Source organism: Sinohyriopsis cumingii, chromosome 3 (genome assembly GCF_028554795.1).
Source record: "Sinohyriopsis cumingii isolate HCF-2022 chromosome 3, ASM2855479v2, whole genome shotgun sequence".
Lineage (NCBI taxonomy): Eukaryota > Metazoa > Mollusca > Bivalvia > Unionida > Unionidae > Sinohyriopsis > Sinohyriopsis cumingii.
The window spans coordinates 134,657,969-134,682,007 of NC_142963.1; the positions used below are offsets into that span (position 1 = coordinate 134,657,969).

Sequence of the window (24,039 nt, forward strand, 5' to 3'; positions counted from 1 at the left end):
GAATTTATCTGTGCCAATAAAATTCCAAACAAGATTTTTCAAACAACCTAATCTCCTTAAGACAATCTGGTTAAAAATCCACCATTTAAAAAACATTTTCAAAAGAGATTATTTAAATTTTGACAAAAGACCTTCAAAATTAGATACTGTTGTATAAACAAGGACTGAATTTTTTGTAAAATCAACTTGTCTCCTTGTAAATCGTTTAACCAGTCCCCAACCCTGTATTGATGCAGGGGCTCGTATCATTTTTTAATACATAATACAAAGGACGACAATTTCTCATTTCAGTTCTGAGATTAAAAAATTTGGACTACAAATTTGGCTTGAAATGAATAGCAGTCCATTTTCTAATCTAAGTTTCCTCTGAATATTCCCACCCTATTTTACATATTTGGACATTTAGGTTGGGGTGTGGGGTCATTGCAACTGCATTTCGAAAATTTGGAATTTGCCACCACCTTGCAGTACTGACATATGGTAGTCACTTACCAGCAAACCTAGAAAATTTAAACTTTTGTGATATCGACTCATATCTGCATGAAATCAATAGGAAAATGATTTTATTTTCTCAGAAATGGCAAGTATTATGATCGTTATGTCTTTTAATCCACTGACAGACTAGACGAAACTACAGCATAGATGAAACCTGACCTGGTACTCGCCATTTGCATTACAAGTCACATGACTTCACAAATCTCAAACGACGACATTGGAAGTCCAATAGTCACCTGATATCAAGAACAAACTCCTTTATAATGTTGTACAGAAATTCAATTATATTAAATGAAAGTCAGATACTTTTTGTAAAAACCAGCAATCTGGCCAGTCCGATTTATCACGCAGCACATGTCAACGTGGTAGTCACATGATACAACAAAACTCCAGAAGATGTTCTCAGAATATATAAATATGGAGAATTTTGTGTTCTTTCGTTTTTGTATTTTTATTACAACCAGTATACAACTTTCATTTAATGTTTTATATTTTTCTCTACAACATTTGAAAATGTGGGTTGTTAGATTTGTGTACTTGTGCAGCTAGCAATGCAGATCATGAGTACAGAGATCATACTTCATCAACAATGTAGTTTTTTCTTGTCTTTCAGCAGATTAAAGACATAACGATTTTAACACTCATAATTTCTGAGAAAATAAGCAATTTTCATATTGATTTCATGCATGTATCTCTCGATCTAATGTTTAAAGTTTGCTTGGCCATCCGGTAAGCAGCTACGCTTTGCCACCACCATGTTGGCCTCTTGTGATGCTAGACTGGTTTTCATACATTCCATGTTAGGAAAGATGCAGATATCGAGCTGACTTTAAAAATAAAAGTCTATTAGACGAATCTAATCCACTGAGCGTTTGGATTGACTCAGCATATATGTTTATTGCAAGCACCCAAATGATCCATACCACCCACCAAATATCCACCCTCCAAATATTCTGGTTAGAACTCGATAAATTTAATTCACAATCAGTTTAGTTACATCTCAATTACGTGAATGTGTCAAGTTGTGGCAGAAAATTCCCTTCCTGACTTTCATCAATAGTTGCGAAATTCAAGGACTTTTCACGGTTGGGAGAAAAATTATTTCTCCCGACATTCCTGATTTCCCAGTAGCATGGGAACTGTGTGTGTTGAGTAATCAAGTGTTTTCAAGCATTTAGCTTTCAATTTCTTAGTACCGGTATATGGAATGAAGGCGAGTTTTCTGTCAAAGTTTAGGATCATCATGTTGCCTTCATAGCTAACAGAAATGCATGCACACTATATTTGATTTGAAGAATTTAAAACCACTGACAGTGGCCCAACTATGAATCATATTCATAGTTTCTTGCAATTGTCTTTATTGTAGCATGTGTTTTGATCGATAACTTATTAGGAAATTGTAAACATAAGGAGCAATCCACACCAGGAGACAGAAACTTGGTAATGTTATTAATTTTGATGTTAAAATGCATAACAAATAAAATACTGCGAAGAGCACACCCATCTAAATGCCAGATTTGTATGACCATCCATTTACGAGTAGCTATAACAAGATTTTCAAGACGGCAACTGGTAGCAATATTTTTCATTTAGAACCAACAAGACACCACAAGAACTCTTTAACTGAAAACCTCGTATTGATATGACCATCCATTCAGGAGGAGCAGCTATAAGATTTTCAAGATATCCACCAAGGTAATCATATTAGATGTCCAAGCAGCACCATTTTAATTTAGAACCAACACTAACATGGGATGAACGTGTGTGTAACGTTTCATGGCCATTCTGCAAATAGTTCAGGTGTAGTAGTGATAGCCAACTTTGCTAACTGACCAACAAATGATGGACAACAGACCAAACCATTAGCTCTTCTGGTCTATGACCAGTAGAATTTAAAATGAAATAAAAAGGCAAACACTGTAATAATGATATTGGATTTCATTACATGACGGCATCCAACAAAGAAGGGGATATTACAGAATTGGAAATAAAGAAATAACTCATTAGAAACTTCATCAATATAGTTCTGCTTTAAGGTCAGACCTTTGTAATTATTGCCTTGTGGCTTCAATCTACACAGGAATAGATATCATCATGTTGGTATGATAAAAATTGCATAAAATTAATAACAGAAAAAAATGCACAAACATGAGGAAATGCACACTCAATCCTATCAAAGTTTTCAGGCTTCTAAATGAAGGTTTAAGGAGTGTACAAAGGACCTATCAGAATTTAAAAAATGCAGGTTCAGAGGCATATTTTCCCAAAATCTGAGACTTCAGTGTGAAGAGTAACCTTTTGCCAAAATTTTGATATCAAGAGTGCAAGTAGACACTCTCAAAGCAGAGAGCTCTGAATCTGTTTCTTGTAAGATAATAACAAATCAATAACTAGAAAGAATTTACTTTTTAAAGCAAAAACATGTGCCTCACTTCCCTCTCTTCACCGTAACAGTAACATTTTGTGACGCTGCTACTTGTCATTGGTTATCCATCCATCTGGAAGGAGGTCTACGATATTAAGAAATTTTGATTCAATACTATAACACTGTATTTGTTGTAAATTGTAATGATTCCAATCTGGAACAAGTGAGCTGAAAGAGCATATACAGTAAAACCTGTCTTGAGAGACCACTGCTATGAGAGACCGCCTGTCTTGAGAGACCAGGTTCTCCATGTACAGATTTAGAGATTATATAGTGTTATAACCTGTTATGAGAGACCACCTGTCATGAGAGACCATTATGTTTTGGCAGAAGGGGTGGTCTTTCAAGACAGGTTCCACTGTATATATGTCACATGTTAAAATAGCATGTATCTGTCACAAGCTCATGTGAGGATTTCACTGAAGTTAAAAGCCAAAAACTTAACCGACTTGTAGATAGAAATCATTTTAACCCAGTCATGACAGCAATTGATTTAATAAATTAATTACCATGTTGCTAGTGTTATTATTGCTTCATGTATTTCTTTTAAAATTTTGGTCCTTGTCCAAGTTAATTCATTACATTTTTATGCAGGAAAAAATATTGTAAATTATTGAATTATTTCACTATTTCGGTGACAATATATTTTTCTATCAAATGCTTGTTATTTCTCTGTATTCATTTGGCATAGGCATTAATAATAACATCTGAATATAAGATCTCCTGATGTTTGTCAAAAACAATGTAAGAATGGTTTGAGATGCAGGCAGTTTGTTATTTAGGTATTTTATGTCTAGTTTCATTCTTATTTGACATGCATAAACATTTTTTCCAAAGTATATCATTGCAACATCTCATCTATTTTTGCCATAATTACATATATGTACTGTGACATCAGTATCAAACAATTTAACTAGAAACAGCACCATTTGCACGTATTTTTAAACACGTGATACCACCTTGGTCTTAAACTGTTTAGAAACAGCACCAGTTGCATGTATTTTTAAACTTGTGACACACTATAATATTACACTGATTAGAAACAACACAAGTTGCATATATTTTTAAACTTGTGACAAAGTATAATGTTACACTGTTTAGAAACAGCACCATGTGTATGTACTTGATCTATGCTAGCCAAGATTCTGATATGTTAACCATATCTACACCTTGGTGGATCGTTCAAATATTTTAGTGCTTTGTCCTAGTGACAGCTATATGATTTCACAAGTTGCATCCATTTGTACATAATGTCAACTAACTAACAGCATGTAAAAGCGATGTATTGTAAATCGGTCAAAAATGGTGGAGGCACTTGACTTCAGAGGGATACTTTGTAAGTTTAACTACTTTGTAAGTTTAACATCGAAAGTATGACTACAAACCAGAGAGACAGGTGTATTTGTGTGAAGGGATGTATTTGTATAAACAAAAAACTGGCAGTGGAAACTTTTGCTTATTTATGAGTCCATTCCAGTTGTGTGCTCACCTTGTCTCGATCATGTGGAAACAGTGTTCAAATTTGAACAAATTGTTTTTGATTGGATATGGTAGCCTGCAGCCACATCCAATGAAATTCACAGATCCGAAGCACAGAAATATCTGATCAATCCACCAAGGTGTTCATAAGGTTAACCTATCAGAACCATTGCTAGCGAAGATGCATTTATTTAAACATGTGACAACACCATGTTTCACTGTTTATAAACAGCATTACTTAAATGTATTTAAACACCCACAGCAAGAAAAAGACATCATGGTATTGTTTTGAATCAAAGGAAAAACAACAATACCTTATAAATCCAGGTTTTTAGAAACTTCTTCAGAATAGTTTTCAAACTATTTAAGCACTTACAGCAGTTGTAAGATTTTGCATTCCCCAAAACCATTCTTTGCCATTTTTAATGGCTTATCAAGGAAACAACAAACAGAAAGTATTGAGATATCTCAATTCTCACTGTATGAAAAAATTCTTTGGAAATGTCCAGTATAGAGATCAGACCATAGCTTGGGTGCACAACCACTGGCCCATGGGCTGGATCCGACCCGCGAATGTGTTCTGTGCTGCCTTCAGGGCAAATTAAAACAACACAGAAATCTGGCCTGATAACAGTAATTATATTAAAGAAATTAGTGTTTGCGGCCCTCATGTGGTCTTAGAAAATGCAATCTGGCCCTTGGCCAAAAAAGGTTGTGCACCACTGCCTTAGCTGATGTAATGGTAACTAACTGTTGTATGTTATTCTACCCAAATTTCTAAGTTACTGGTTGCCAAGTAAACAAAAGAAGTGTTAAGCAGCTTTTTGCTCATGTAAATATACCCCTACCTCCTCACAGCCTATCCCTACTCGATGGAAACAAGTCTATCATAAAAAAAGCAAATAACTCTTCTAAAAGCAGTGTCAGTAAAATGACTGGTCAACATGCATGTCTTCTGATAATAAGAATAATATTTCACAGCAACCCACTAAAAACTGCAAGGTTCATAAAATTCTATCATAGAACGCATACAGCTGAAAGTTAAAAATGGCAATAACTTTTTAAAAAATTGGAGAGTACAAAGATCTGTCAATATGGGCATTACTAGATAATGACCATAATATGTACCAAGCTGCCCAGCAATCCATAAAAAAGGTGCCAGACAAATTGCATTCACAAAACATTCAATCTTAAATGTTGAGGCAAGACATCAACTGTAATAACTCCAATAAAATTTGTGTGAGCAAAGTGATTTGTAAATATGCCCACTGTCATAACATGTGCAAAGTTTCATGGCAATTCACAAGATTCAGATGTACACTGCACTTGGCTACAACTTTTAAAAAAAGCCAATAACTCTTAAAACTCACTGGAAAACAGTGCTCTGTCCATATGTAAATCTACGTATAATGGTCATAACATTTCCCAAGTTTCATGACGATCTGTTGAAACTGAAAATAGTTGCATTTACAGGATTCTGTCTTTCAGTCCAGTCAGAGAGTCATAATGGGTAATAACTATAAACAATTTAAGAGAATATGGTAATTTGACAACATGCACTTCTTTAAGTGATGGCAATAATATTTACCAAGTTTTATGCTGATCCATCAAAAATTGTGGGACTAATGCTAATGACACTATGTCATACAATGCATTAAGCTACAGGACAAAAAGGGCAATAACTCAAGCATTGCAGGAGCAAAAGGTTTCGTTGATAAGTGCATCTTCACTTGATAACCATAATATTTACCAAATTTCAGGCATTTTATCAAAAACAACATCACTAGTTTTTCCCACAAAATTATGTCATGTGTTGTGTTGATATGTGCATGATGTTTACCAAGTTAATGGAAATCCAATAAAAATGGGAGAGGGGGATGTCAAAAAGGATAATAACTCTTACAAATGATCTAGGAGTAGGGCGATTTGTTAATGTTTATATTCTGATGATGATCATAACACATGCCAACTTTCATGGCAATCCAATGAAATCAGACTAGTTATATTCAGAAGATTGTCATACACTGTATTCAGCTGTAAATCAAAAAGAGCAACAACTCATTTTAAAATTGCAGGAACTTGATGAGTTGTTGAAATTTGCATATTCAGAGTGTGACAAAATAATACCAAGTTTCATAAAAAGGATAATAACTCAGATAAAAATTGCAGGAGCAAAGTGATTTGTTTATATAAACATCTGCACAAATATAGTGCTAAGAAATATGAATCGTGGTACTTTTACGAAAGGTGAGAAACAATGCAAATTGATTACCATTTAAATCTCATGCAAAATTTCAAATATAATGGTTGTCAGATGTTAAAGTAAGAAGTGCAAATTACTGTCCTTCTTTACTTCCCAAAACATCCATTATATATATTTATAATAATTAATACTCACTAAAACTTTATGCAAACCAATGAAATCCGGAAAAATCAGAAATGTGACATTTTTGTTATTCAAATGTCAATCACAGTATGCACCATTTTTTAAGCATAAGTATTCTTGGATAAAGTAAGTCATTATTAAATATCCAAGATAATGTATGGATTATAAAGCACTATCTTGTATACTATGTTCCTTACAAAATGTAATATATATACACACACACACACACACAGTTGACCTATCCAAGTGGTTACATGTACATAGCAGTCACCTGATCACAATGACCATTCAAACTTTCCTACCCTTTGACAAATTTTGTACCTGTCCCGTGAGTAATGGTCATCTGCTTTCTGTGGCTAGGTGTTTTTTTTTTAACTCCCTGCCTTTAGTGGTCACTGGAACATGTCAGCAGTGACTGCTCTAAGTATTCAAATTTTTGTGTGATGTTAAGATTGAGGTATATCATTTAAATTCATGTGAAAACATTTCATATCTTACTTGAACTCGCCATACCCCAGTCACGCTCATTCTAACTCAAAGGTGTCAATATATTGGGTTCAAAAGCGAGACACTTTTTATTCTGGAGAGGGTTGAAGCAATTTGTTTGCTAAATGGTGGTAAAACTAGTCATGTTATTGCAGCAGAATTGAAACTCACTTTTTGTGCCAATGTGATATACCTAGGTATTGTTTAATATTTTCAACTATTTGCCCGTGAATTAAAGCCATCTCTGGGAAAAGTTCATTTTTGAGAATAGATATAATTTACATCCCATTTTATTCTGGTCAGGGGTCATTAAATCTTAATACTTGTCAGGTGAAGCTTTGGTTCATGGGTCACAAAAATAGCCATACATGGCTTCTTTGATTCCCTATATAGTACAGGCCTCTCACACATAGCTAACTTTTTTATCTCAGTGAGTTGTTTCTGAACAGCTGATTTCTCTGTCAGTAAAGTGGTGAAATTATGGTACACAAAAAAAAAATCAGATCAGTGATGATTCATTTATAGGATGGATTAAAGAGTACAGCATATAATAATCTTGTATCAAAGATAAATTAAGGAGAGAATGCATATTTTATGATTTTGTTGAATAGTGCACATAAAACAATCTTGATAACATCATAATAATCATGATAATACTAATAATGCTATTCAGTTCAAGGTGTGCATGTGTGTTTGGATTTTTTAACTTGGCTTTAACAATTTTTCAGTCGTATCACTTCGATGTCTGCAGTGTGGCAGTTTAAAGTGATGTCTAGCTCTGTGGCATTATGCTGCATGCCTGCAGCATAATGTCCCACCTAGTCAAATTATTCTGACACCAGGCCTACCAGTCCTAATACTAACCTCTTATTGCTGAGTTCCAAATGAGGCAGCTACTGGTACTATTTTTATAAGTCTTTGGTATTACGACTCGGCCAGGGTTTGAACCTGCAACCTCCTGCATCTGAGGCAGATGCTCTAACCTCAAAACCCAATTTTGACAGGTGTGAACCTGTGTACAAAGGCCAGTTTTGCCTTCAGGGGTGGCAGCTACTGACCGGTTTGAGTGTACTTATATCTATGTTAACGTGAAAGCAGTGACTGTGATCCAGCTGCTGTTTTTTTGTTGATCATAAGTACTATTCACTAAACAAATGGAACACAAGATGACATTTTTATTACTAAACACATTTCATACATATAACTGCAAAATAAACAGAAAATCAGTTCACTTTCTCAAAGCCTGTTATAGTCATATCTGTTTTAAGTTGATACTTTGCTGTGTGGAGATGGTCCATTTTGCATGAATTGGCCTTAGGGCATATGTCATTTTGTTAATGAAGACTTCTGAGTGTAGGATGCCATTTTCCTTTAAAAACAACAACTTTTGCCACGATGTGCTTTGAAAACATTAAAAGCCTCACCGCCTTGCAAGTTTCCACTTTTTCACTACTGTCATTGGCATTGTGACAGTTAAGAGTGAAACTCAGTTTTAAGAGAACTACTTATATATGGAAAAGAACATATTATTTTTTAAATCTATCCCCACCCCCCAAGCAAGCATATTTACTGTTACCTAAAAATACCTAACTGGGCTACATGCTATCTACATAAAGTAATTGCCTAAAACTTAGTAAGGCAGTTGCAATGGTGTAAAGCTAAACAGTTGTGCCTTCCGCTTAGTAAGGGAGTTGCAATGGTGTCAAGCTAAACAGTTGTGATTTCCACTTAGTAAGGCAGTTGCAGTGGTGTCAAGCTAAATAGGTTGTACCTTTCACTTAGTAAGGCAGTTGTAGTGGTGTGAAGCTAATCAGTTGTGCCTTCCACTTAGTAAGGAAGTTGCATTGGTGTCAGTTAAACAGGTTGTGCCTTACACTAAGTAAGGCAGTTGCAACTGTGTCGAGCTAAGCCGGTGCTTCCACTTAGTAAGGCTGTTGTAATGGTGTCAAGCTTAACAGCTGCCTTCCACTTAGTAAGACAGCTGCAATGGTGTCAAGCTGAAAAGGTGCCTTCCACACTGGTGTCAAGTTGAACAGGTTGTGCCTTCCACCTAGTAAGACAGTTGCAATGGTGTCAAGCTAAACAGGTTGTGCCTTCCACCTAGTAAGACAGTTGCAATGGTGTCAAGCTAAACAGGTTGTGCCTTCCACCTAGTAAGACAGTTGCAATGGTGTCAAGCTAAACAGGTTGTGCCTTACATTTACATGTAGATACCAGAGAGTGGTGAGAGACTAGCTTGAGCTTTCCTTTTTCTAAAAACACATTTCCTTTCATTTTCCCTTAAGTGATTTATGCTCATTATTTCTTTATTTCTTTCTTTTTCATGTTCAATATTTTTAATGACTAAATGAAACTTTTATCTATCCAAAGGTCTGAATTATGAGCTTACAAATAACTCCAATACTATTTTGTGTATTAAAAAAATACTGTGATTTCAACTGAAGCTTTTTTTTAATATCTACTAGTCATTCTCTAGCTCATTTCATATTAACTCATTTCATATTAACTCATTTCACTGTTTCCCAAAGTTGATTAGTTGAGATTATTTACCTGTGTCCATTCATGTGTATCTGAGATACATAGCAGCTATAGGAAGATAAAGAGAATTATTTTACAGACAGGTCTGTACCTTATATCTGATTTTTTTAAATGAAATCTTGACCTCTAAGTTGCTGCAATGACGTCGATGATACAAGAAGGTGAGAGTGCCAACTGGAATAACTATATCTGTAGTTATTTTTTTATTTCTTCTCTTTTCCTTTGTCTTCATCCTAGTGACCTATTCTATGTAAATTAATAAAAACTAAGAAACCAATAACGATGAATAAATCAAAACTGATATTCTCAGTCTGTACAGTAACAAAACTGTTTCTATACATGCATGGGCACGTGTCTGTCAAAAGATTACAACTTTAAAATACCCTACTCCCCTTCTCCCAAACACCAATAGAGTTAGTTGAGAGAAAGGGAGTAGATCTTGTCAAGAGTTTTCCATTTTGTATTGACAGAAATGAGTGCCTGTGTATACATGCTGCACATACCAAATGCTTTAAAAATTATCCTCTCTCTCTCTCCCATAAAAAATACATAATAAATTCAGGAATCACTGATCAATATAAGTAATTGTATCAAATGTTGTTACTATAATAAAGTAATTTCCCCCACAATGCATACAAAAAATAGGTTATGTCACATTCTGAACATTTTTTCATTTGTCATTATACACGGCAACAACATGCTGCTTTTACTAATGAAAAGAAAATGTTTACATTGCCTTTTTGTGAGGAAAAAGATTAAGAAACACATAAATACCTTTTACAGGACAATTCTGGAAAGGTTTTGGCATCACGATGTTACTACAGATAAACAAGTGATCAAAAATACTTCTTTTAAACACTGCAAAATGAAAAGCAAATTTTCAAGTTGCATATCAGTGATTTATGTATTGTGTGCAAATGCACAATTTAACATTATTTTTTCAGCTATTGGCTTGATAGGTGTTGATAAATATCTTATTAATTATCCAAGAAAATAGATGCCACAGCAAAGAAGAAATCTCTGACATTGTTTTATTAAAAGTGGTCCAGAAAAAGACATATTCAAGTAAGAGAGAGGGGCATTGTTTATCTATCAGTTTCAGCTGGATCTGGTTAGGGGCTAAAATTGGCCCTTATCCTACCCGATCCATTTGTGAAATATTTTTAATCAGCTTTTGAGAAGTTGTTTAAGGGTTTGCTTTTTTTTTAGCAGTGGTAGCCATCTTTGATGGTGGATCAGATATGAAAGACCTTCGGGCCAGGATGCTTTCTGTCAAATCTGATCAATTTTGTTGAACAATATTTTTTAGGTTTATCCACTTTTAGCAATGGTAGTTGTATCTGATGGTGGACGAGCACCATTTGAACAAATTTTGAAAGACATTCAGGCCAGAATGCCTTTGTTTTAATTGGCTTGTGGAAGAAGCTGTGAATGGCTATTGTGAATGGACAAACAACCATACTAGAAGCTTCATTCAGCCATATGACCAGGTGAGATAATAAATTGGTATCTAATTGAGGTAAAGTAATATTGTTTAGCACAGGTTGCTTGGACATGCCCAACTTTTTAAGATGCAAAAGGTGAAGGCATGTCAAGAATTTACATTTGAGACCAATATAAATTGTATCGTCTAATTATACACCAAATCAATATCAAAAGTGTCTGCTTCTTCAAGAAACTTTTTATAAAATGCAATATTCTTTTTAAAAATTGGGAAATTTTTAAGGTAACTTTTTTTTGGAAAATTTGAAACCTGTGGACAGTAATGCTATAATGGTCACATAAGGGATCACAATAACCTGTCCTTTATGAGCCAGTGTCCTTAATAGAGATTTCTGCATTATATGAAAATTAACAAATGGGAACCTATTGATTGGCCTTTACAAGCAGGTGTTTTTTCTATACAGAAGTGTCTTTTATGACATATTTCAATGTATTTGCTTCAAAATTGCCTTCAACTAATACATCAGATCATATTACAAACCTGAGAACAACAAGATTTAACTGCAGCTTAAAATAAACTACAGTAGAACCTGCATTGTAAGACCATCCCTTCTGCCAAAAAATTAGTCTCTCATGATGGGTAATATTGTTAAATCAATAAATCCATGCATAAAGAATCTGGCCTCAACACAATAAAACTTTAAAAGTTGTGGTCTTTCAAGACTGGTTTTACTGTATTACATGTACAAAAAATGTTTCTGGGACTATCAACAATCAATACATCCCTTATGCAGTTTACATTTCTTAACAGTTCATACACAATAAAGACACATGAAATACTTAAATTTCAAAAGACGGTAAGATCTTGTAAATATTTATGTCTGCAATATCAAAACTTTAAATGGACAGATTCATAAACACTCCAGTGTGACTAAGGCTTGTGTGGCATAAAGGCAAGAAATAACAATCTCTCACATGGCTTCTGTGGAATGCTTTGTCCACTGTAGCATAATATAAAACCCCCACAAGACACATTGACAAGTAGTTCACTGTTACCTATTTGTCCTCAAAAATTGACAAGTAGTTCACTGTTACCTATTTGTCCTTAAAAAACAAATGCACATACAAAAATTCAAAACTTCACAAGCAACAGCATCCAACAATTTGAGCTAATGCAAACAATGTAATCCATTCATCATGAAAAATAAGTCACTGTACTGACCAATGTCTGTTAGCATTAAAAAGTACTCTTGAAAATACATATGCACAACAGTTATATGAAGCTAAATGCAACAAATATGATGCTCACTCACAGAATGAGGACTAGAACACTACCAACACCTTTTAAAATGTGATACCTAAGTCATCCACATGCATCAAAAGCAGGAAAACAAAATCAGCATAATCCTACAAATAATTCCAAGTCTAACAATACAGGATTATTCCTAGTACTGGATTTTGGTTTATTAACAGTCTCTCTCTCTCTCTCTCTTAGTACTGGATTTTGGTTTATTAAGAGTCTCTCTCCTGGATTTAGGCTTATTAAGAGTCTCTCTTTCTCTCTCTCTCTCTCTCTCTCTCTTACTTTTTGCAATGGAGGCATAAACTAAGGCTTGAATACTTTACTTAACATTCCTAATGTCTTCACTTGTCATTCTCGGACAGTCTTTACTTTACCTCTCTCAAAAGCCTGGTGGGTCTGGAAAGCTGAATAAAATAAATGTGAATTAATTATAACCACAGCCTAAGGGAAATAATGATATGTTGTTAACAAGGTGTTCTGTAAATCGGTGTCTCCAGTGAGTATGCATGAAAACAGAAAATAATGTGTTTGTCACACTGAAAACATGCTTGACTGCACACATCACGAACCCCGGCCTACATTCATGAAGCTCCACAATTTTAATGTACAATTGAACTTAAAATTTTTTATCTGCAATGTACATCATATTAATATTGTATCTGCAATGCACATTATATTAATATTGTATCTGCAATACACATCAAATTAATATTGTATCTGCAATGCACATCATATTAATATTGTATCTGCAATACACATCATATTAATATTGTATCTGCAATACACATCATATTAATATTGTATCTGCAATGCACATTATATTAATATTGTATCTGCAATACACATCATATTAATATTGCATCTGCAATACACATCATATTAATATTGTATCTGAAATACACATCATATTAATATTGTATCTGCAATACATATCATATAAATATTGCATCTGCAATACACATCATATTAATATTGCATCTGCAATACACATCATTAATATTGTATAAGCAATACACATTAATATTGCATCTGCAATGCACATCATATTAATATTGTATATGCAATACACATCATTAATATTGTATAAGCAATACACATCATTAATAATGTATAAGCAATACACATAATATTAATATTGTATCTGCAATGCACATTATATTAATATTGTATATGCAATACACATCATATTAATATTGTATCTGCAATGCACATTATATTAATATTGTATATGCAATACACATCATATTAATATTGTATCTGCAATGCACATCATATTAATATTGTATCTGCAATACACATCATTAATATTGTATAAGCAATACACATCATTAATATTGTATCTGCAATGTACATCATATTAATATCATATTAATATTGTATCTGCAATACATACCATATTAATATTGTATCTGCAATACACATTATTAATATTGTATAAGCAATACACATCATTAATATTGTATAAGCAAAACACATCATTATTATTGCATCTGCAATACACATCATTAATAATCTGCAATGTACATCAAATTAATATTGTATCTGCAATGCACATCATATTAATATTGTATCTGCAATGTATATCATATTAATATTGTATATGCAATACACATATTAATATTGCATCTGCAATGCACATCATATTAATATTGTATATGCAATACACATCATATTAATATTGTATCTGCAATGCACATCAAACTAATATTGTATCTGCAATGCATATCATATTAATATTGTATATGCAATACACATCATATTAATATTGCATCTGCAATGCACATCATATTAACATTGTATCTGCAATGTACATCATATTAATATTATATATGCAATACACATCATATTAATATTGCATCTGCAATGCACATCATATTAATATAGTATCTGCAATGCACATCATATTAATATTGTATCTGCAATGCACATTACATTAATATTGTATCTGCAATACACATCATATTAATATTGTATATGCAATACACATCTTTAATATTGTATATGCAATACACATATTAATATTGTATCTGCAATGTACATCATATTAATATTGTATCTGCAGTATACATCATTAATATTGTATATGCAATACACATCATATTAATATTGTATCTGCAATGCACATCATATTAATATTGTATATGCAATATACATCATTAATATTGTATATGCAATACACATCATATTAATATTGTATCTGCAATGCACATCATATTAATATTGTATATGCAATGCACATGATATTAATATTGTATATGCAATACACATCATATTAATATTGTATCTGCAATGCACATCATATTAATATTGTATATGCAATATACATCATTAATATTGTATATGCAATACACATAATATTAATATTGTATCTGCAATGCACATTACATTAATATTGTATCTGCAATGCACATGATATTAATATTGTATATGCAATACACATCATATTAATATTGTATCTGCAATGCACATCATATTAATATTGTATATGCAATATACATCATTAATATTGTATATGCAATACACATCATATTAATATTGTATCTGCAATGCACATCATATTAATATTGTATATGCAATGCACATGATATTAATATTGTATATGCAATACACATCATATTAATATTGTATCTGCAATGCACATCATATTAATATTGTATATGCAATATACATCATTAATATTGTATATGCAATACACATTATATTAATATTGTATCTGCAATGCACATTACATTAATATTGTATCTGCAATGCACATTATATTAATATTGTATCTGCAATGCACATTATATTAATATTGTATCAGCAATGCACATCATAGTAATAGTGTATCTGCAATGCACATATACTAATACTGTATCTGCAATACACATCATATTAATATTGTATATGCAATACACATCATATTAATACTGCATCTGCAATGCACATCAAATTAATATTGTATATGCGATACACATCATATTAATATTGTATCGGCAATGTACATCAAATTAATATTGTATCTGCAATGTACATCATATTATCATCATATTAATATTGTATCTGCAATACACATCATTAATATTGTATCTGCAATATACATCATATTAATATTGTATCTGCAATGCACATTATATTAATATTGTATCTGCAATACACATCATATTAATATTGTATCTGCAATGCACATTATAGTAATACTGTATCAGCAATGCACATCATAGTAATATTGTATCTGCAATGCACATATATTAATATTGTATCTGCAATGCACATCAAATATTGTATCTGCAATACACATCATATTAATATTGTATCTGCAATACACATCATATTAATATTGTATCTGCAATGTACATCAAATGAATATTGTATCTGCAATGTACATCATATTAATATCATCATATTAATATTGTATCTGCAATACACATAATTAATACTGTATCTGCAATACACATCATATTAATATTGTATCTGCAATGCATATCATATTAATATTGTATTTGCAATACACATATTAATATTGTATCTGCACTAAACACCATTAATATTATATCTGCAATGCATATCATATTAATATTGTATTTGCAATACACATATTAATATTGTATCTGCACTAAACACCATTAATATTATATCTGCAATGCATATCATATTAATATTGTCACAGTAATGCACATCATATTAATATTGTATCTGCAATACACATTAATACTGTATCTGCAATACACATCATAATATTGTATATGCAATACACATCATATTAATATCGTATCTGCAATACACATCATATTAATATTGTATCTGCAATACACATCATATTAATATTGTATCTGCAATGTACATCATCTTAATATTGCATTTGCAATGCATGTCATATTAAATATTGTATCTGCAATACAGATCATATTAAATATGGTATCTCTAATACACATTCAATACCGTATCTGCAATACACATTAAATACTGTATCTGCAATACACATTAAATATTGTATCTGCAATATACCATATTAAATATTGATTCTGCAATACACATCATATTTGTTGAATTTTGCAGTATAAACATATAAATATCTCTACATCACAACATATTAATATTTTCACTATATGTTGTGGGGTAAAATTTGTATAGTTGCTACAATCATGAGAAAATCTGTGGAAAACAATTGGACCCCTACCACAATTTATGAATTAACACTCAGTGAAGATCCTTACTGTGGAAAACATCAGGACCACTTCTGCAATCCATGAATTTAAAGACTTACGCAAGGTCCTATTGTGGGAAACAGTCTGCAACCCATAAATTAAAAGACTAGGTGAAGATCCAGTTGTGGAAAACAGAAAAAGCCCTTCCCCCAATCCAAGAATTTAAAGATACCGTGAAGATCCACTTTGGAAAACAGCAGGACCATTTCCTATATACACAAATTTAAGTACCATCAAAAAGCAAATTTTTAAGTAAATTGTGTCTCTCTGACAATAATTACCCAATCACCTTAATATTAGGGACATAAGCCTGCTACGTAGCAAATCGAACCATACATAAAGACTAAAATCATCTTTATTTCAATTTCATGTAGACAAAGAGCAATAACTACTGCCCATTACTTCCCCTGCCACCACTGGATGTCGCTAGTTTTTAAGCTGAGAAGTACACTAATGAGGATGCATAGATGGTGGGGTGGTTGGGAGGAATTTTGTCATTGAGTAAGTATTCTCTGAGAAAACCAATTTATTTAAAAATTTGCTTTCTCCTTCCATCACATTCCACAAATTAACCTTGGGAGAATATATAATAAGAGAAGGGAAGGCTAAGAATCTGACTTATACCATGGGTATCCTTCTAGGAAATAATGGCTGGTTTGGCCATACTAACGACAACCCATTCTCCAAATTACAAAAGCACAGCCTAGGGTCACTTGATCTGTAACCCCTACCTATGGTTTAGAAGATAATTATTGAAATTTTCTTACCTACAAAATTTCACTGGTGAATCCAGCAAAGCCGATGGGCTGCGGTGTTTTAATTGAGTCTGTTGGTCATCTGGACCGCTGCAACCAGACCTACCAAATTCAAGCTTTGCCTCTGCAAAGCTAAATCTCTGAGAGAAAAAACTCCAGAAGGTTGACTTTGCATGCCAACCAACAGCTTCTACTAAATCTTGAATTGAAATGTTAAATTTGAATGAGGCTTACAGAGATCACTCTAGACTCACAGAGATCACTCTAATCTTGTGAGCAGTAATCTTCATGCCAACCAACAGCTTCTACTAAATCTTGAATTGAAATGTTACATATGAATGAGGCTCACAGAGATCACTCTAGCCTCAAAGAGATCACTCTAATCTTGTGAGCAGTAATCTTCATTAGGCAACTTTGCATGCCAACCAACAGCTTCTACTAAATCTTGAAATGTTACATTTGAACGAGGCTCACAGAGATCACTCCAGACTCAAAGAGATCACTCTAATCTTGCAATCAGTAATCTTCATTAGGCAACTCTGCATGACAACCAACAGCTTCTACTAAATCTTGAAATGTTACATTGAATGAGGCTCACAGAGCTCACTCTAGACTCACAGAGATCACTCTAATCTTGTGAGCAGTAATCTTCATGCCAACCAACAGCTTCTAATAAATCTTGAATTGAAATGTTACATTTGAATGAGGCTCACAGAGATCACTCCAGACTCAAAGAGATCACTCTAATCTTGCAATCAGTAATCTTCATTAGGCAACTCTGCATGACAACCAACAGCTTCTACTAAATCTTGAATTGAAATGTTACATTTGAACAAGGCTCACAGAGATCACTCTAATCTTATGATCAGTAATCTTCATGAGGCAACTTTGATCCTGTGAGACCTCTGAGTATGCCAAGCATACGATCCATTTCTGCCACAAAGCAAGGGCTTGAGGTGTGATATCATGTTTCCCTGGAACATTTGTGTGTGAGACAACTTGTTTCTGTGCATTTCAAGTAGTGTTTGAGAGCACAAACAGGATCTTGCATGGCTACTGCATGAAAGAGAACAAGCAAATGACAACTCTTTGATTACTGACAGACAGTAAACTATTTCTGGCTACAAAGCCTGGCTGTGTCAAGAGGACCACAACACCATCTGATCTGAAATGAAGATAGTTCGGGTCAATAGAAAGGACATGTAACGCGCTCACCGACATGATGAAGCTAAAGCTACTGGGATGCATGTTTTGTGTAATAGTAGCTTTAGTCAAGTGATGGCTAAAGGCTTGAATTTATTTGAAGTGAGCCATGAAAGATACCATTGTGGAAACAGTAAAGGATTTTGGTTGAGTGAGATCAAGCTTGGCTTAAAGATTTTGATAGATCCTTATCATGCCAGATATGTCTACCATGTGATGGCAACCTTTGATAGCAATTGCGGCCATCTGTTTTTCCTTGAAGAGCCCGAGAAAATATTCAGCCAGTTTAGAGATTGAGATTGATATTACTGATATGGCACCAGTCCCTGAAAACACACCACTTTCCCTCATAAGCCTTCTAAGTGGAGGGCCTTCGTGCTCTCTCTTGAGTCTCTCCACAATCAAAGGTTTAAACTGTCTGTCTTGCAAGGCTGTCCAGACAAGAGCCAAGCACGAAGAAGAACACATTCCAGCAGGGATGGAACAACATGACCATGGTTGCTTGAGAAAATTTGTGTTGGTGGGAATCTTCCTGGGCAGATCCATCGCTAGATCTATCAGATTGACAACCCAGGAATTTTTCGATTGATATATAACATCTGCCATGATCCAAAAGTCATTCAACACAGCCTTCATCTCCAGGTAATGATGTGCATGGAGTGCTCCTGAAGGGGCCAAACCATGCTCACTTCTTGACAGGAAAGCAGGTGGATGGCACTGAAACCAGTTATTCTGGTGCCTGTGTTGTGATTTCTAGCAATTGATCCTATAACAGGATGCTCACCATAAGCCAAGAAAGGTTCTCTAATTTACTGGTATGAGACCTCATGAAGTCAGAAAAATTAAGTCAACGGGACAAAGTTTTGGCTGCCACTGGGAATAGGAGGATCATCTGCAGGGGTTTCACAACAAGCATTCCAAAATGAGTAAAATATGCAACTGCTGCAGGAAGACCCTACTGGCAAATGAATTCCTGAGCTAAAATCTGAATCTTATAGTAAGCAGAAGATATCATCAAGGCATGCTCCCAAGGAAGACAAGAGTCAATTCAAGGTTTTGAACTCTATGCCCAGGTGAATTAAATGCAAACACTGAATGAGATTTGATTTGACCTAGTTAACAAGGAATACAAGGTGAAGCAATTGCAAAACAAGATTTCATGTCTTGGCATAAAATAAGGTCACCTGATCTTTTTGATGAATGTCATCTTGGCAGATCAAAGTCACAGACATGGATGTGGTTCTGAAGTGTGACACAACTCTGTCCATGATACTCATTTACTTATAAGCAGTATAGACCATAAGGCAGACAATTAATAAGGCAGAGCACTGAGATAAATTATAAGTACTACAGACCATAGGGCAGACAATTAATAAGGCTAAGCACTAATATAAATTATAAGAAGTATAGACCATAAGGCAGACAATTAATCAGGCAGAGCACTGAGATAAATTAGAAGAGAGTATACTGGAGTGAGAAGAGTCAAAAGTATTCTCTACCTGGCACAAAGGCACAAAGTAGAAAGTATTAGTGAGGCTTCTTGTAAGAGCATGCTAATGTATTGTTTTCCTTGAGAGGTCTTGATTTTCATGGTAGTGGATCTTACCCCAAAGTATTTATGAGAAAGTAACTTATTTGAAGAAGAAAATTGATTTCGAGTTAATATTTTATGCTCTATTTGTGAGATTACCTTTGTAAAAAATGGCAGCAAATACTACATCAGGTAACAGCTCCTGAACCTTCTGTATAATAGTTGATTTGTCTGCGAGATCAGCCCTTGTGTTCCACAGCTGTACAATGTCATCTCTATCTCTCACAGAACAGCTAACCCCACCAACCTCATCACCTAACATTTTGAACAAATGTGAACATTACAACTGAACAGTTCAAGTGATTTATACATATTAATACTGGTTGCAATGTTTCATTCAAACAATAAGCAGAGATAGCAGTGATGGGCAAACTGGAATGGGCCCTGGATTAAACAGTTTGCAAGGTGGGCCCTTAAACAGAAAAACACTTAAGCTGGAAAACCAAAGCATGGAAACAGGCAATCAGGGGCAGTAATTCTTCTAAAAATGATGAAACTGATGCTACAAAATTCAACTCTTTCAAAGTTTCAACAATATAAAAATGCATAGCAGCTTGGTTAAAACACAACAAAGTCTAGCAAAGTTATGCTGATGAAACCAATGGGTGGGGAGACAATCGGGGGTCATAACTCCTGTAAATGACATTCTGGAATGCTGGAAATCAAATTCATTCAAGTATCTTATCATTCTGATACAAGACAATTTGGGTGAAATCCCAAAAAACTTAGTGAAGCTATCTTGTGGAAACCAAAGTTAGGAAAAAGAACCAAGGGTCTGCAACTCTTCTAAGTGAGACCAAATTCCATATAAAGCACACACAAGTCAAAGAGACAATATTCCTACCAAACTGCATCAGAATATTTGAATAGTTCTTGAACTATGACAGTTACAAGCAACATCCAATGTAAAGTTACAATGTTAACTGTCAAGGGCCATAACTCTAAAAACTGGAGTTGACAATACAAAAGCCATACAAGGTACCACTAGGCCACAAGATATTGTACGTAACAAATTTCATCACAATATGATGCTGTCAACAAAGTAATTATGATATGCCATTCACAAGTGCAACAAAGTTTAACTTTAAGTTTACTATTTTGCTTGTAAGTTCAACCAAGGATTACGTTTTAATCTTTCTTTTAACTTTCAGTAACAACAGATTATAACTAGAAGTAGGTAGTGGTGGGTGCATCACAGTCTGAGCAGCTGTGCTGTAAAGAGAAGAAATTCGGTTAGCAACCAAAGTTTTGAGTACATGGGCATTCAGGGGCCATTAACTCTTCTAAATGACACAGAATGCCAGCAATCTAATTCAAAATTTCATAAAGTTGCATAATAACACTGTTTGAAATGCAATATTCTTTACAAAAGTTAAGCTGCAATGAACACGGTTAGGAAGAAATGCAATCAGGGCCCATAACCCTTGTAAAATGAGAATGTGGAACACTTTGAAATTAAAAATTAAACTCATTCAAAAGACTTTGAATGAGTTTAATTTTTAATTTCAAAGTGTTATACATTCTCAGTTCCAAAATCAATATAAAACTGCATGCCAACAAAGATTAGTAAAGTTATGTTGTACAAATCAAAGCTGAAGGATGAGCAAACAGGGGCCATAACTATTCTAAAACCACACACAAGACGCACCCAAGTATATGAAACAGTGTTCAGGGAACAGTGTTCGTATCAAATTGCATCAGAATGTGTTGAATGGTTCTTGAGCTATGCAACATCCCACGTCCATTTAAGAAATTAAGTGTCAACAGCCACACCTTGACCCAAAATGGAGTTTACAACTTAAACAAAACCCATAAGTGGCACATCCTGGTTTTTGAGACAATGTACAACCGAATCAGAATGTACTGAATGGTTTCTGAGCTCTGCTAGTTATATGATTCTACTTAAGTGGAGACTTTAATACCAATGGAAAAAGACCAATAACTCCATCAAAACTGGATGGGAAAAGGTAACCCCTTAAAAGGCATATCTATATGTGATTGGCAATTCATCTATGAAATGACACCCAATTATGTACAAGGGTTAAAGAGCTATGTTGGTTACAAAAAGTGTAACCAGATGAACAAATGGACTGACAGAATAAAAAGAGAAATGGATGGACAGTAAAGGTTATTAATATAAGACTCTCATCATGTCTTGATTGAATATGACAAGGACTGTGAACTGACTATTAAATATGGGTTGCCAATATTCATGGATTTCATTGGTTGCAATAAGCCAACAGTTAAAAGACTCAAAGAACAATAGTTCCCCTTATAAACAGGTACTCTTAAAGACAACAGACCCCTTATAAACATGTACTCTTAAAGACAATAGACCCCTTATAACATGTACTCTTAAATATGACTCTTTATGAAATGTTTGTGTACTGAAGTTTTTATTTATTTACTAAATGTGCAAAAATCATGAAGAAATCTCAAGATCATTATCGTGATTTTTAAAAGTGCATAAACTTTTTTCTCTTCATTTCTGAATATGAGTCAAAGTTTGTAACCACTTAATTTTACATCTGATCTCACCCCGAATTCATAGCAAAGGACAAAAATTATGCATCAGTGTAACTGATCTCAATTTGTGCAGTAAGCACTGATTTTACAAAAGCAGACCACCTGAAAGAGTACCATGATATCTAGACCAAGCTGACCTCTTTTCACCTAGAGACATAATCATATACACACATATTAAGTCCAACTGCAAATTGCAGAGATCCAGATCTGTTGTAACATAATGTGCTGGTACTGGTAGATGTGGGTCTATGCAGTTTGTTTGGAGTAATCAGTAGAACAAACAACATAGGTGAGAAAGCAGATCATGGTCTGCATAGTCAACTATTTGGACTTAACTTATAAGTAAGTATATAGGTATTCAAGACTTTAAGTGTCAACGAAAAATATTATTTTCTTGAAAACCACATTAAATTGAGTGTTACATTCAAGTTTATTTCTTTACAGCTGCATCATTAAAGTTTGAATGGATTCCTACCTTGTGCCATACAATCTGATAACTGTTCTCCTATTGCAGCCAGCAGCAGTTCCTTCCACACCTTGGGCTGTGAATGACAAATAAAAACAAGAAATGTAACTGTTAGAAGACAGCAAAGCTCAACTGCACACTGGTTTAATAATACAAGGTGCACATTTACTAATGCCAATGCTGACAACTTTGGCACCAAGACTATGGCATAATGACACCCAGACAATGGCATAAGCTTTCCTGCCAATGCTGACTATACAAATGCCAACAATTATTACACTGGACTGCAGAATAAGCTCTCCTGCCAATGCTGAAAACACCCATGTCAAAACTATTACTAAGGGTTATGGCATAAACACTCCTGCTAATTGTGATAACACCAATGCCAATTCTGACAACACCAAGACTATGGCATAATGACACCAAGACAATGGCATAAGCTCTCCTGCCAATGCTGACAACACCAATGCCAATAAATATGACACCAGGATCATGGTATGAACTCTCCTGCCAAATGCTGATAACACCAAAGGGCTATGGCATAAGTTCTCCTGCCAATGCTGACAGTTCCAATGTGAATTACTTTGACACCAGGGCCATGGCATAAGTTCTCTTACACTTTGTGCAGGCAAGCTAAACAAATAAATGTACCAGACTGCTAAAATTTCAAGCTCTAATATTATCATAAACATAAAGATTTTGAAGAAGCAGAGTTCACTCATCCAAACTCCTGTTTATCCAACCTTTTGTGTTCCC

At 34.1% G+C, this 24,039-nt stretch overlaps 1 protein-coding gene across 1 annotated transcript in view; it reads right to left on the bottom strand.

Annotated features, from left to right (window-relative positions):
* Window positions 1-2,418: 2,418 nt before the first annotated feature.
* Window positions 2,419-24,039, bottom strand: part of LOC149803909 (eukaryotic translation initiation factor 4E type 3-like) — a 42,302-nt gene continuing 20,681 nt past the window's right edge. The window contains exons 5-7 of the mRNA XM_089953724.1: window positions 23,293-23,359; window positions 20,391-20,546; window positions 2,419-12,959 (exon numbers count right to left, since the gene is read on the bottom strand). Of these exons, the coding sequence (XP_089809850.1) occupies window positions 12,904-12,959; window positions 20,391-20,546; window positions 23,293-23,359 (279 nt within the window). The 3' untranslated portion in view covers window positions 2,419-12,903. The remainder of the gene's footprint in view (window positions 12,960-20,390; window positions 20,547-23,292; window positions 23,360-24,039) is intronic.